General features: G+C 52.8%; 4 protein-coding genes across 4 annotated transcripts; 2 read left to right on the top strand and 2 right to left on the bottom strand.

Moving 5' to 3' along the window:
• Window positions 1-2,195: 2,195 nt before the first annotated feature.
• On the bottom strand, window positions 2,196-3,664 carry NEUTE1DRAFT_144029 (uncharacterized protein; the record flags this gene model as incomplete). Its single annotated transcript, XM_009849576.1, has 3 exons — window positions 2,196-2,705; window positions 2,787-3,170; window positions 3,289-3,664. The coding sequence occupies 3 exons, from the start codon at window positions 3,662-3,664 to the stop codon at window positions 2,596-2,598; spliced, it is 870 nt and encodes a 289-aa protein (XP_009847878.1).
• A 2,468-nt stretch (window positions 3,665-6,132) lies between these two features.
• On the top strand, window positions 6,133-9,384 carry NEUTE1DRAFT_119785 (uncharacterized protein; the record flags this gene model as incomplete). Its single annotated transcript, XM_009849575.1, has 3 exons — window positions 6,133-6,311; window positions 6,510-6,653; window positions 6,746-9,384. The coding sequence occupies 3 exons, from the start codon at window positions 6,257-6,259 to the stop codon at window positions 9,382-9,384; spliced, it is 2,838 nt and encodes a 945-aa protein (XP_009847877.1).
• A 1,108-nt stretch (window positions 9,385-10,492) lies between these two features.
• NEUTE1DRAFT_144027 (uncharacterized protein) lies at window positions 10,493-13,844 on the top strand (the record flags this gene model as incomplete). The annotated part of the gene is made up of 2 exons (XM_009849574.1): window positions 10,493-12,589; window positions 12,647-13,844. 2 exons carry the CDS (start codon window positions 10,493-10,495, stop codon window positions 13,580-13,582), a joined length of 3,033 nt encoding a protein of 1,010 aa, XP_009847876.1.
• Window positions 13,845-14,162: 318 nt separating this feature from the next.
• NEUTE1DRAFT_127471 (uncharacterized protein) lies at window positions 14,163-15,124 on the bottom strand (the record flags this gene model as incomplete). Its single annotated transcript, XM_009849573.1, has 2 exons — window positions 14,163-14,523; window positions 14,715-15,124. 2 exons carry the CDS (start codon window positions 15,077-15,079, stop codon window positions 14,331-14,333), a joined length of 558 nt encoding a protein of 185 aa, XP_009847875.1.
• Window positions 15,125-15,220: the final 96 nt, after the last annotated feature.

Raw genomic sequence — 15,220 nt, 5'->3', positions numbered from 1 at the left:
GTTGGCGGTATTTTATTTTTTTAGGTTGTGACGCGGGATGCCGTAGATGAACCGGGAGCGCTGACATTACTCGATCTGACGGCAAATGGTGTTGATGTCGATACCATGACTGGGCCGGTCAGCGCTGGTTTTGATGTTCACAAGAAGGAGAGAGGGGGAGCTGGAGTCGGGGAGAACATAAGTAAGATGAGGGATGGAGGTCGGTCGACAGCGGTACGTGTAGGTGATAATGGCGTTGAATGCCGGTCCGCGCAGCTCGGGGCCTTGGGCTGCTGTAAGTGGATAATGGGAAGCTGCGGTGCTGGTGCGTGAAACAACTGTCCAGTGACAGCCCGAGTGCTTCACTGCAGTGGTCTTTTTGGCTTACGCAGTACCTTAGTTTTGTGAAGCCGGGGGATACTGTGATCTGCAATGCAGGGTAGCACCTGAGGTTGCAGTCGATGGAGGTAATTTCACCAACTGCCCAACCTTATTATCTGGGTGCGGTGCGGGCATTCTGACTGCAGCGCGGGTCACTACACCGCAGGATTGACCGCAGCCAGACGACACAACTTGTACGGCAACGGCAAGTGCAGTGATGAGGTATGTCTTGGCCCTGGTCTTCTTCTCGCGCTTCCAGAACGCCGTCTTCAGAGGAAGGAGGCACCGCCATGTTCAAGAATGCGGGCTTCGTTTGCGATCACATTTTCAACAGTTCGTCGGGTCTTTCACTTTTGTCACATTTCAGTTTGGTGTAACAAGGCGCTACCGGTTATCGAGCTCCCGATGCACAGAATCTGAAACCGCCATCGGCAAGTCGTACCTAGTCACCTCTATTTGCCCGCGTCACATCGACGTTTTTTTCTTTTTCTTTTTTTCTCAAGACGGATAAACGACTGGACATGGCATGTTTCGACCGGGTAGGGTATGTTGGTTTGCTGCACCTATTTCATCATTGTCAGCCAACGACATACTACCTCGGTCCCCGCGCCGCAATCCAGGAGCAAACAAGAGGCTTTTGGGCCTCCCTGGACAGAAGAGATATTTCTTGGTCTCCATCGCAGCTCCCTGCCCTGGATCCTCGTGAAATACTCCCAACTCTCAGTCTAGGTACCGCTCAGTATCCGCACCCAATATCCGAGCCATACTATCACTAATCTGAGCTTGCGATTGGCACGAGTTTTGAGATTCGATCTCCGCTCCCACGCTGGCACTCTCAAGCGAAAAGGTGGGGTGGTTTACTGCAAGCGGTTAAGCCTTCCCGCCCAGCGATCCCTGGCAGCGTCCAGGGCCCGAAACGGCCACACAATGTGGGAAAGTGGTTACAGGATTCGTTTTTTTGGAGACGCCATCGTCCCCCCTTGCCTGTGACTGCTTTGATCACATTCGGGGTTTCCATCAAGATCCAATGTGATCATCCAGACCAGCCGGCCACTCATCGACGAATTATTTGTTGAAGCTTGTTGGTAAGGGAATGTGAGAATCATCCATACACACTGTTCTTGCAATTGAGGTTGAAGTGAAGGTCATAATGCCCTCATCATCTAGGTATTCATCTGATCTGGAGGGACAGCACCTGAATTGAAGGTTCAGTATGATTGCGGGTATGTAATCGCAAGGGAAGTTTTCTGACCTGAACCCGTACGTACGTAATGTTCCGTATTCTGCAAGCGTACCTAGGTACCCGTGTCTGCCGCTGCTTCTCCATCACTTCATGCCAGGTTACTCGCGTCGTTACAGAGAAGGCGCTGCCAACAAATTGTACGCTCAAACGCTGTATTTGAGTTACCATACAGCAACACAAACCCATTTCTTCCATGCCAACCATCTAACGATCCAACCATATCCCGATCAACTACCAGCACAGCCCGATACATTCCAAAACACGTCGCATACGACATTGTTCTCAGAGCATATACTCAAAAAGCCAACTAGATGAGGGCTACGGCGACATAAAGAGAATCACAAGACATTTTGCCATCCCGCCAGAAACTACAGCTATTCAAGATGCCGAGAGCAATCAGAGGTCAGTATGAATTCCCATAAAATACCATATAAATGACGTGTACATGGACTCGTCTAGTCAAGACTCATGAGCAACAGCACAGCACGACTCTAACGCAAAACGAATATTCACCTTGCTAACACTGGTCCCTGGCTCAGGTGTACTCATCCAGTGCGAACCAGCCATCAAGTCCATCATCGTTCACTTGGATAGTGTTAACAACGATATCATCATCGAAGATCTTGATGAGCAGACTCTGGTTGTTAAGGAAAACATGGTGCAACTGCTCAAGCAGAAACTCGAGGACGTAAGTCATTTGCTTCCCCTTTGCTATGTCCAGTGTGACCGTTTGGCCCGCATTGTGAGCTAAATATCATGTCTGATTATATCACCTTCCTCTTGCTGACACCATCCTACCTACAACAGCGCCTGAAGGAAACATACAGGCCCGAGGAACCGCTGGCAGATAGTGACTAGGAGTTGCCTAGTAGATAGGAGATGCATACGTAGTGACTTGAAGTCGCCGAACCCTCCCTGAATTACATGCATTTATTTATACACCTTCAACACTGCGTAACAGTTACCAGCCGCGATGGACTACTTGATCCTCTTTAAAGCTTCGAAAAGACGGGCTTCTTCTTCTGCACACTAGCCGATAACGCGTCCATCATATCTCTTGATTGCAAAGCAGCCGAGTTCCAAACGGTGGTATACCGTAAGCCTGTGTCAAAATTATCAGTTTTGCCTTTTCTTCATGATAACGAGCAACGAAGAGGAAGAGAAACCAAGCAGGAAAACGTACTTTCAGAAACTGAATGGTCCCTTGCGTGGTTCAACAACTCCTTAGTTCCCTGCACAGCAATCGGGCTCTTCCCAGCAATCAAGCCCGCCAGCTTGACCGCCTGATCCAGGGCAGCCACCTTGCTGTCGAGAACTTGGCTGACAAAGCCGACCTGTTGCGCCTCGGTCGCGCCAAACTCTCTTGCCGACATGCATACCTCCTTCACCCACGAGAAGTTGCCGACGGCCTTGGGCAGCCGGCTCAGCGTGCCAATGTCGGCGGCCAGGCCGATGTCGACCTCCTTAACGGCCAGCCGAACGTCACGCGTGCAGAGCCGGATGTCGGCGGCGCAGGCGATGTCGATGGCGAGGCCGAGGGAGATGGCGTGGAGGACGACGATGACGGCTTCAGGGAGTTTCTGTAGGTTAGCAAAATTCGCATGTACTGGTTCATTGGCTTGACGTATATGTATCACCCTAGGTAACCAAGACTGTAGTGACAAGGCGGCACAGTCAATACATACGTTTCTCGCACAGTTCAATAGCCGAAATGCTATCCTGAAATTCAGTAATGTATCTTCTCAACTGGGCCGCCTTGCGCCCGACGTCGAGGGCGCCGCTCGACTGCAGCTGGTTGTTCGAGCTGGCCGCGTGGATGTCCAAACCCGCCGTGAAACCCCGGTCGCCGGCGCCCGAGAGCACCACGGCCCGCACGTCCGGGTCCGACGACAGCTGCCGGAAGATCTGGCCCAACTCCAGCCACATGGCCTCGGAAAAGGCGTTAAGTTTGGCAGGACGGTTGATCTCCACGTGGACGACGAAGGCAGGCCCGGCGGAGGTCACATTGAAGTGTTTGTAGGATGTATATCCTTTGAGTTGGGGTTGTTGTTGTTGCGCCATCGTGGTGATGTGGGGCTGGTTTTCTTCAAGATGGGGATTCCAAAGACAGGATTGGGGGCGATGATGTGAGAAAACGGATTGGAAAAGGGCACGTATGTGTGTGAGGTTCTCAAGTGCAAACAAGTTGAATGAGAATACGCTGCAAATAGTTCTGAGGATGATGATGATGATGATGATGATGATGATGATTATTGGTAGATATTGGGATGCATCTTGATGGTGGTACCCTAGGCAAATAGGAAATAGTTGTTGACTGATACGTCGTCAAAATTGCCGAGGTTCAGCGGCCGTTAAACGGTCGGGTAAGAAGCGATGGGACGGCCGGGAAGCAGTGACGTTGAAGAACCCGACGCCGGCGCCGGGAGCCACATCGGACCAACAGAACAGGATCATACAAGACCCATTGCGGGGGAATTGAGTGCAGTAGTAAAAGTGGGTGATCCCACCCTTCCGAACGTTGTTGTTCTTTGGATCTCTCTATGCTGTCTATTGCTCTTAAAAGACATGTGAACAGTGTTCAAGAATTAGCATCTCTATAGACCTCAAACGCGGTCTTTGCACTCTGTTGTGTGCATCTTCAATCGCGCAACTGTAGATGAAACCGAAAGCGACTTGCATCAGAGAGACATGCCGATTGAGAAGCACACCACCAAGCCAGAAGAAAAATAAAATTTAATAATAAAAAGAAGACGGAGGGTGCCGCTCACTACCCCTCCTCCAGTGCCTCGCATTCCCGGTGGGTACTCGTTGTTGGGTAGTGGCGCTTATCATCCCTCCCAGGGTTACCTTGGATGTGCAGATGGATGATTACTATGCGCCGGCCGGACTCCATGTTACACTACGTACCGTGACCACCTAACCTGAAGCGTTGTTAAAAACTCCAAGCCGCCGACAGTGCAATGTGATGCATTGTTGTGCCTGTTGATAGGAAACGAGGACTTGGGGTCGAGTCAGTTTGTGCGCGAGCGGCAGTTTCGTCCATAAAGGAAGATAGCGGAAAATCCCATATGTGGTGGGGATGCCACTTTCGCTGATTACCGTATGAATTTGTGTTATTACCTACTTGACCTGCCTTGCCCTGGCAGGTATACATTGAAGAAGTCTTGGGAAAAGCCGGCAAAGCATATGGTGGAGATGGTGGACATGTCTGACATGATGGGCGGTATTAAGGGGAAGACGGAAGCAGCCTTTTTGCCTTGACAGGGGATGCTGCTTCTTCAAGCATCGTGAACTGTGAAAGAGAGCTGTACCTGCCGCTCCGTCTCCAGTGCCGCCTGGCGCGGGACCAAAAGGCCACGCGAGCACCTAACGCTTACCAACTCTGTATGTAGAGGTACTAGGCTCCTCTCCGGTGGTTCTACCTGCAGCAACTATCAGCGTTCCCACCGAGCCCACCACGGACGAGTGAGGTGATCCATGACAAGCACGCTCCGTGGATGCCCAGCGGCCCAATCACTATCGCATTCCGGCCGCTCGTCTGGCCCTCATCGACACCTCATTGGCGCCCCCAAAGGCTGAATGGTTCAAGGACCAGGCCTGATTGTGACTTTTTCCAGCCTACCATTCCATTCCCTGGAACCCCAAACTTGCGACTCGACGACATCCTTTTCTTAGCTTCAAAGTTCCTCCGAACCCCAGGCTCTGTCGAGCTCGTTTTCTGTCTCACCCTCCCACGCTCCCTCCCCCTCCCGACCGCGAGCGCGCAATCTCGACCTCAACAACACTCTGGCTTGCTTTGGCCCAAGGAGCCACTCGAGCCTCGATAGCCAACGGTTTCGCTCTTGTGTGACGCTCTGTGGGCATCCGCTTAGCTGTCCCATTCGCTCTACCTAATCTTTTCTCGCTTCCTCGAGATACGACATCCTGGGGCCATCCCCCCCCCGTCCCTCGATCCGCTACCCGTCGCCGTCACTGTTGGCTTTGATCGTCGCCGTCGCCATCGTCCTGTCGTGCACGACAACCCGCCTCCTGATATTGCTCACCACCATATCCGCCTCGCCCGCCCTCTGTCGCAATCGCGACGCCGTCTCCATATTTTACATACGCAGATCCCTCAAGACTTTTGCCTTTGCGGTACATTCAAAGGAAACCGGCCTCGGTAACGAATTGCACACGCCTCTGCTCATTTTCGATTCGGAGCCTTGTCCGCCAACGATTGCCTGAGAGACATCGAGTCTGATCCGATCTGTCTCCTTTACGCCCGTCTGTCACGGCTTGCGCGAGACTGGGTCCTATATCTAGCTCCTACCCTACTGTTTGCGTCCTCGTTCAAGGCCTCAGAGCAATCCCCTTGATCGAATGATGGACATAGAACGAAAATAGTGCTTCTAAAAGACCAATTCTTCAACAAACCAAAGCTGCCGCTTCCGCCAATTGCATATCGCAACCTGGGCACTCGCGCTTTTGTGTTGCGACTGAGAGTTCTTGCACCGCCTCGACCTGTTTGGGCTTATAGTTTGACCTTAACTCGCCTTCCGATTGCCCACCCCCATTGGTCTCGACTCACATCGACGGGTTTTGTTAGTCGACGGTTAAGCTTTCCATATCGCAACAAACGAGTGCGGCAATTGAGCAATTGCCGAATATTTGAAGATGGCTGCGCCGGGTTCCAACAAGCCCGAAGTGGGCGACATTTTGGTGGTCATCCGTAAGTTCGTTTTTTATTCCAGTCATAGCTCGACACAACACAGTTTCATCATGGGGCATCTTTTTTTTCTCTGGTTTTTTTTTTCTCTTTCTTCTCCGGGGCGTGTTTGTGTTTTAAAGATCCAACAGACGGCGCCACGTGGTGTCAAGGCTGTCGCAAACTTCAGATAAACAAGAGGCTGACCCGCTTATTTCACAGACGATTTTCAAGCTCGTAGTTCGGACGAGTTGAGCTTAACCAAGGGTGACCGCGTGGAACTGATTGAACGCGATGACGAATTCGGTGACGGCTGGTTCTTGGGAAAGCATTTGGCAAATGGCAACAGTGGTCTTTTCCCAGAAGGTATACACACCCCCTCCTATGTATAAGCCACAGAAGAGCTGCATGGCAAACAGCTCTTTCGTGCCCGCGCTGTAACTGACTTCGCCTTACAGTGTATACGCGTCCTGCACCCAAGCCCCATTCCAGCAGCCCGTCTCTCCAAAAGCCTGTTCTCGCGCCGCTGGCCGAAATCGTTAACGAGCAAACATCAAATTCCACTTATTCTTACGGCAACTTCAACAAGATTGGGAAATCGGCCGATGAAACCTTACCGTTAAGCTCCTTCAAGCCAGCTTCAGCACCCGACGGCCCTGCACATTCGTTTCTCAGCAGTAGTTTGCCAATAGGGGGTATCGGACGCCCCGGCGCTGACAGCCACGTCCTACACGAGACTCTGAATGTGATCGACGAACATATTACGGATTTGAACTCGCCGCAAAGCAACGGAGCTCTTCGAAACACTGGCGATTCTGGTAGCGAATACAGCTCGCACATAGGCAACCGTGTCTCATACATTCAAGGCGAAGAAACAGATGAGGAGGAAGAAGGAAACCATTCACGAAGCGAGGTCGAATCCTGGTCTGCCGATCAGGTCGCCGAGTACTTGTTTACGGTAGGAGTGGAGAAGCACCACTGTGAGGTGTTCCGTGACCAGGAGATCACCGGAGAGGTCATTCTCGGGATGGATCAAACATCACTATTTATTAAAGCCTTTGATCTGGGGTCTGTGGGAAGACGGCTAAAAACTTGGCAGAAGATCAAAAACCTACAGGATGAGGTCAACGGAGAAGGGCCAGGCTCGCGCGTACTCAGCCAGACGTATGGGAGCGAGGTCGGGTCTGATGCACAAGGGAAGATGCGCAGCAGGACGAACACCCTCACAGGGTCGACTCCAAGGTACTCATCCAACACCAGCCAGTCTCTGTCAGTCCAGACAAAGCGCTCGTCGGAAACCCCCAAAATGGACCCTGTCCAGCCCGTGTCTCCAGTCTCACCTCTGATGGAGAGCCCAAATCGTATGTTCCACGAAAGGAGACCCTCCGCTGCAGACATCAGAGACTTGCACCACTCCCGTCGCCATTCCTCGACTGATTTCCGTCTAGCAGGAGCATCCCCGGCCACCCCTAAAGTCTCAGGTGGAACGTTGCACGGAACAGAGGTGCCCCACAAGAAGCAACCGTCTTTCGACCGAAACTGGACGCTGGGCAGTGCAAGCAACTTTAACCATCCCGAGTCCTCGGCCGGGCAACAAGATAATCTGGCTGTTCAGGAGCCTGAGATCCAGGATTCGGCAGTAGACTTGGATCGAGGCTACTTGTCAGGAACCGATGCCGATTCTCGGCAGCGGAACGTGCTGAAGAAGCGTGAGAGCAAGGTGCCTGCTCTCGCGGAATCGCCAAAGACAAGCTACACGGAAGAGCAGCGTGTGCGGAGCGCCACAACACTTTCTCGACAGTCACGGTTAGGCAGCATTGATTCCTCCCGTGAAGCAGTTGGCATCTTGCCTGCTGCACAGAAATACTACGGGCTGGTTAGGCGCACAGCTTCCACGGCCACCATGGAATCAGGTCGTCTCTCCATCGAACGCAACCACCCTACGGTTACCAAACTCGAGGGATCGCCGGAGCAAAGCAGGTCCTCTCCCAGATCGGCTCTCAAACGCCTGAGCCAAGTCAACCACCCGGACTTTAATATGGCCGGCATGCTAAAGAACGGCTTCGGCGGGCTACGAGCCGCCTCAGACGCGATCACGGGTACCGAACGAGCAAAAGTGGCGTCACCAGTGGACACGCCGTCCAAAGACTCGTCTATTTATTCGCCCACACGCACCGGCTCGACCACGCCCTCGGCCGGCCGAAGTTTGGATCTCGACCAGGAGACTGCCAAGAGTTTGAGCACCGTAGCAACCGCGGCCTCTGCAGCGAAACAAGCAGCAAACCGGAAGAAGACCAAGAAGGAGACAAGTGCTTATACGCGTGGTTTACAAAAGATCGGCCCACGAGAATCGATCAAGGATGCGGACTACAGTGGATGGATGAAGAAGAGGAGTGCCAACCTGATGACCACATGGAAGCCGCGACTCTTTGTTCTTAAGGGTAGACGCTTGGCTTACTATTATTCTGAAGACGACCAAGAGGAGAAAGGCTTAATTGACATTTCCTTCCATCGGGTACTTCCGGCGGACAATGAACGCTTGACTGGCTTCCATGCGACGCTTATGGGGGCTAGTACCTCCCCAGCAATCCCGGCTGGAAGCCATGTCCAGACGCTCGCAGACGCGGATGCAGAGCGGGATCCAACGGAAGAGGGGGATCAGATGTTCATCTTCAAGCTTGTTCCGCCACGAGCCGGTCTCTCGCGAGCAGTGAACTTCACAAAGCCTACAGTACACTACTTTGCAGTACCCAACATCAAGCAGGGTCGCCTGTGGATGGCAGCTCTCATGAAGGCGACTATTGATCGCGATGATACCCAAGCAGTCACGACGACATACCAGCAGAAAACTATCTCGCTCACCAAGGCGCGCCAGATGCTTCACAGACCACCAGCATTGATGAATTTGGTGGAGGCCAGTGAAGACAATACTGGTGACGACAAAAGGGGGCCCGCAAAGGAGCAAAATGGCCTAGGTATTAGCTACAACGAGGTGGACAGCGGAGTTGCGGGGTTTGAGAAGCTGGGACTTTCTCACATTGACGAAGGTGGATTGGGATTTGATGAGAAGAATGGATCGGTTCCTCAGAGCGCTTAGGCGATTTTAAGGAACCCTCAATCCGAGGCCCATCGATGTGTGATCTGGCTACGTAACCACACCTTCGGCCTTGCATTACGTCCAGCATTCACATGGAAGGAGATCTCAACCCCTTTGTCTTTTTTTTTTCTTTATCTTCTCGTTTTGATTTTCTTTTATTTATTTATTTCGGTTCGTTGTTGAAATCACCATTCAAGACGTACATCCTAATGTGCCATGTATTTCAAGAGCAATTGGGAAGGGAAGGGAACGGAACGGGGCGCATCTGGTACATTATGCCATGCTGCCCGAGGCTTAGTGAGGCAATGGCAGGTAGCGAAAGGATTAGTATAAAGAGATACTGAGTCGTGTTTTTGTATCTCAGAGCGAATGGCGATTGAAAGTCTTTCATCTCTCGCTGTTCTCGGGGGCCTGCGTGAGTGTTCAGCTACGAGTGCGCGATTGAAACGACATCGACTTGGTGTATTGTATTAGTATTGTATGTACGTGTATGTAAGTTACTTTCTGGTTTAGGTAGAGGTACTTCACTGTGAAGGTTGCCGGAAGATGCCGCGTCGCGCAAGTGCCCCCAGAAAAAAGTCGCGTCAGTGCCAGAGTTAGGCCTGCCAGGCCCGCAGTAACAGCTCGCACTTTGTCGGAGCTTCCCAAGATCAACATTTCAGGTTGCCCGCACTACACTACACTATAACACCTAACCAAACCCACGTTCATCGCCACAACCACTTACCTCGCGACCGGCGTCCGAGAAAAAAAGCATCATCACAAACAGAGGTGGACAAAATCATCCCATCCAGCGCGCCCTATCATTGGCGCCTCTGACGAATCATAACGGTTCGGAGCAACCTGGGATAGTCTGATTGTGGTCGAACTTCCAGCGAAGGAAGACAACAAAGCGACTCGCCCAACAACATCAAAAAGACAAATTCCAGAGGTCCGATATTGACGCTTCGTGGCAGCGACAACATATCTGGCATCTTGATCCCATTATCTGCACCAGGGACATAAGTCTCAACCGGTGGGAGCTCATCGCCCAACCTCGACGGTCGACCAACTTCAACGACTTCTGCCGGCCCGCCCCTTCTCCGCGCCGACGATCATCCTCGTCAACATGACCTTCTCAGGCAGAGAAACGCTGCTTTCCAGCACCAATTCTTTTAATCCTTCCGGGTCGCCTTTCGCTTCAACTCCACAAAAGCCCTTGTTTGCTCAGCAGCGCGCGCAGAAACGGTCCGGCGCACCATCTACCAGAGGACCGCTCCAGCCCTCGAGACTTGGCCAGGCAGTCATGTACAACGACGATGAAGATGAGAGGGAGCCGAACCAGCAGGAAACCAAGGCTAACCGGTCAGGCACATTTGGCCTGCCATTCGACGACACCTACGATTTGGACGACAGCTCCATCTTGATGAGCGGCGCACCTGGCGGCGACCTCGAAATGCGCGATGACGACTCCGATCTGATGATGCTCAATACCCCAGCTGCAACGGAGCGCGTCCGGAAGGAAGCCGCGGGTATCTTCCGCGCTTCTGTTGCGCAGTCTGGACCCCGAATACGCGATTTCAGATTCGCTGCCCTCGCCAAGGACGTCTATACACACATGGGCACTGCTTCCCTCATCGAGCCTGGAGAGCTTATTTTGAATACCGAGAGGCTTGTTACGCATCTGTATGACGAGGGTGTCGGCGAAGAAGAGGACGAGGAGAAGCTGGACGAGGCGCTCGCGCATGTCGCTGGTGAACTTACTGATCTCTGGAAGAGAGCCATCAGCGACTTCCCCCAGCCCGACGAGGAGCACACGGTGGAGATCGGACCCGGTCCCAACACCTCTCCACTCGAGAAAGCGACTTATCTGGCCAACCTGGCGCTACATGTCCACCACGAACGATATGAAGACAACACGGGACGTACTAGGCCTACGCCCTTGCCTGAGACACTGTTCAAGTGGCTGGACGAATACCACAACGTTTATAGTGGCCAAACGGAAGAAATCCTACGATATAAGCCGAGTCCGGCGTGTCACGCTCTCTTTTGGCAGGCTATTTTTGTCGCCCTTCTTAGGGGTAAGGTGGATGATGCGGCCAAGCTGCTCAGACAAGCCGGGTGGGACAAGGTGCGGAAAGACAACGGCGAAAACAAGTACATAAACCGTGCCCTAGAAAGTGTGCAGCTCGCCACGGCTGAAACAGTTGCTATGTTGGAGAACTGCCCCGGTTATAATGAGGACTGGGACATATGGAACAGTGACTGGACCCTATGGCGTGTTCGGACTCGGGGTGCACTTGATCACCTCAGACGCTTCGCCGAGGGCCGCGATACCATGCTAGGCGACTCTACATTCTCCGATTTCTCGGCCTCCGTTACTTCGACGCGGAATCGCGAGTCTATGGCCGGTCTGGCGAGACGGGCCGAGTCTCAGGTTCCATGGGAAATCTACGAAAAGCTGAACATCATCTTCGACATTGTCTTGGGGTCAAAGAATGCCATCCTCGATGCTGCGCAAGACTGGTGCGAGGCTACGATCGGTCTTACTGCCTGGTGGGATGACAGGAGAGCCGATAAGTTTGGGAACCCGCTCTCCATGGCCCGCTCACAAGCCCTCACATTGGCCTCACAGTCAGCGACTACGGACAGTTACTTGGATAGGCTGAACAATGCCTTCCATGTGGCCGTTGAGGAGGATTTCTACTTGAACCCCCACAATCCTGTAGAGGTGGGAATTGCGTGCATTTTCGAGGACAATGTCAAGGGTCTCATCGGTCTACTTCGTGGCTGGTCGCTTCCGATCGCCTCTGCGGTCGCCGAGATTGCTTCATTGGGTGGATGGCTTCCACAGCACCAGCCAGGAGCCTTCTTCATGGAGGGCCTCGATCAGGATGATCTGGATGTGCTTGGAGTCGACCCCACTGCGCCGGACGAAATCGATGGAATCAAGGACAGCACGCTTATTCAGTACGCGCAGAAGTTGACCGATGACGAGGATATCGGAACGATCGCGGACCATTTGGGGGAGTCTCGGGACGGCTGGGAGCTAGCCATTCATGTGCTGGGTCGGATGGACTCGCAAGAGCGTTCCGAGGAAATGATTGGAATCCTGGTCAGGCATATTGTCGACAGTTTGCACGTGGACTCGAACGAAGTGGTGGACAAGACTTGGTCACTCTTAAACGAACTTGGCATGATCCCTTATGCCGAAGAGGTGGTCGAAGTAAGTACTACGTCTCAGGGCACACAGAAGGACTATATCCGCTAATCGTTCGCTTAGACCTATGCTGAAATTCTTGCTCGCGACTCTCACCGTTATGGCGAAGCGATGTGGTACTTTGCTCTGGCACATAAACCGCACAAGGTTCGTGAGGTTATGAATCTCCTCATCTCATACTCCCTCATCCAGTCAACAGCTTTCCCACCAAACGAAGAGCTCGACGATTGGCTTCACCGCCTCCTTAATGAGCGCAACGAAACTCTCGAGCAGTGTGCCAAGCAAGATCTTGAGGCTGCCGAGCTCCTCGGCAAGATGCTCAGTGGGTACGCCTCACTCCGCCAGTACTTCGTTATCCGTGACGACGAAGCCGTCCTTCCCAACGCCACCCCTTACGCACGAAAGCAGCAGGCCGCCACCGCACTGGTCAACGTCATCGCTAGCTCCGACGATAACATTCGGGGCGGCCTTCTCGACCCGACGCGTGATGGCATCGTCAGCGAGGACTTCTTGCTCGCTCTCCTCGGCGAAGCTCTCGCCTTCGTCACCAACCCAGACAACACCAACGTCCACCTCGGCCAGCAGGCCCTCCCTATCCTCAACCTCGATCAGATCGACATTATCCTGAAGGCCGTCGAGGATCTCCAGGCTGTCAGCGACCGGGTCCGCAACACGTGCGAGGAGTTCCTGCAGATCGTGCTTGCTTCAGCGCCCGGCGGTCTCAAGGGAACCACACCCGCCGACCTTCTCAAGAAGAATGCCAGCGGCAGCCTCGTGCTGGCGGGCAGCACCATGGTGGCGACCCAACTGAAGAACTCGCTCAGCGGCGGGCTGGTTGGCAGTGGTGCCAAGATGAATCCCGTCAAGCGCGGCTGGGACTGGAGGGCGGACATGCCGGCTAAGGCTACCGGCGACGACGTCATGCAGAGGTTGAGGCTGGGCGTGGCGAAAGATCTGGCGGGATTGTGGCTAGCTGATGCGGATAATGCGCTGTGGTAGGAGTTTTGGTAGAGAATGTACTGTGGATGGGTATGGTCATTGACGTTTCTATGTTGGCTTTTCCTTGTAAGGCAGCGGCAATGTCTAAAAGATGATAGAAGCAGATAATGCTTCGGATTAGGTGGAAGAACAAACCAAATAGAAGTGTTATTGAGGCATTTGATTCTTGTCGACTCATCGACGAAGGTTGGCGGCGTCAATTAATGTGTACGGATATGAGAAACTGACAGTTGATCGGTGATATGCAAAAAACATTCAACTGATTCACACCAATGCTGTATGAAGTGTCTGTGGCTCTATATGACAACCAGGAAAGTAGAGTATGGGACTAACGGATGCTGTATACATACATCGTGGAACAGTGCCTCCATACCGACGTACCAGTACATGACACCATGCTAACCCCGGCATCCAGAATCACTACATCCCAACTCGCCGCACCCAAGTAACAGTTACCACACTCATATTGCCTTTTTTTAACAATGCTCAAGTGAGTTCAAGCACGGGCAAAAAAGAAGTGACCGACGACATGTTCGAAACGCGTCGTCTCAATGGAAAAAAAAAAAAAAAAAAGAAGAAGAAAAAAACAACAACCGCTCGTTTAAAGCAGCGGTGAACCGTATATAACCTTGTGTCGGCTGGGTTGTTCCCACATACCATATAGGTAAACCGGCTACCAAGTTGTGAAAAGGAAGTCAATTTTCTGTCCCTTGATAGCCTTCATCCCCCTCCTCCGACATACAGAAAGCTAATAATACAACGGATCCTCGCCCTTGGCAATAGCCTCAGCCACGAGCTCGTTGTAGTGAGCCAGCAGCAGATCGTATTCCTCCTGGAGCTCGCCCTTGGTGCGACCGAAGGCGCGGACGGCGGCGTAGTAGACGTTGGCGAGAGCGTGGCAGGTGGAGCCGTAGCCGTTGGTGTCGCACTGGTAGTAGAGACTAGTTGGTTGAGGGTTGGATTAGCTATCTGTTTTATTAAATCTACTCATGGAGGAGGATGTGAAGAGAGACGGAGACCGTCGACGGGGGGAAAGGGAGAAGGGTAGGTAAGGAAGGGGAAGGATGAGACAAGAGGAATAAAACGAGGGAGGAAAAGAGAGAGAGAGAAAAAGAAAAAAAAAGGGACATACTCAGTCTTAAAGTTCCCATCAATCTTCAACTTATTATCATCCGTAAACCTCGACTGAGCCTTGTAGTTGCGATACCCGAAATCATGACGATTGCAAGCAGGCGAAAAGGGGAATCCCAACGGGTTATCGGGCGAGTAGCTGCAGCTGTCTGAGGACCAGTCCAGTGTCGCCGGGCTTCTGGCGTTGCGGTAGACAGTGAATTGCGGGAGCGTGATGCTAAAAAGGTACCGGTCCGTCGTCTGCTGGATGGTTTCGGCGCGGCGGAGGAGGGAGTCGGCGCCGGTACTGTCGCTTTCGCTACCGGCCCAGGCCCAGGCGGCCGTCGGCAGGAGAGAGGAGAGGGCGAGGGCAGAGAAGAACTTCATCTTGATGGTAGATGAAGATGAGGAACCAGGTAGAACCGTTGACTGCTGAACTGCTGGCACACAGAAGAGAAGGATTCCTTTTATTCTCAACTGGGCCAGACGGTCCGGTCCTTATACCTCCCTTCTCGGTTGCCTCTTCCC

The sequence above is a fragment of the Neurospora tetrasperma genome (genome assembly GCF_000213175.1).
Source record: "Neurospora tetrasperma FGSC 2508 unplaced genomic scaffold NEUTE1scaffold_1, whole genome shotgun sequence".
Lineage (NCBI taxonomy): Eukaryota > Fungi > Ascomycota > Sordariomycetes > Sordariales > Sordariaceae > Neurospora > Neurospora tetrasperma.
Note: the sequence above shows the minus strand (reverse complement) of the source record. Positions and strands in the feature narration are given on the sequence as shown.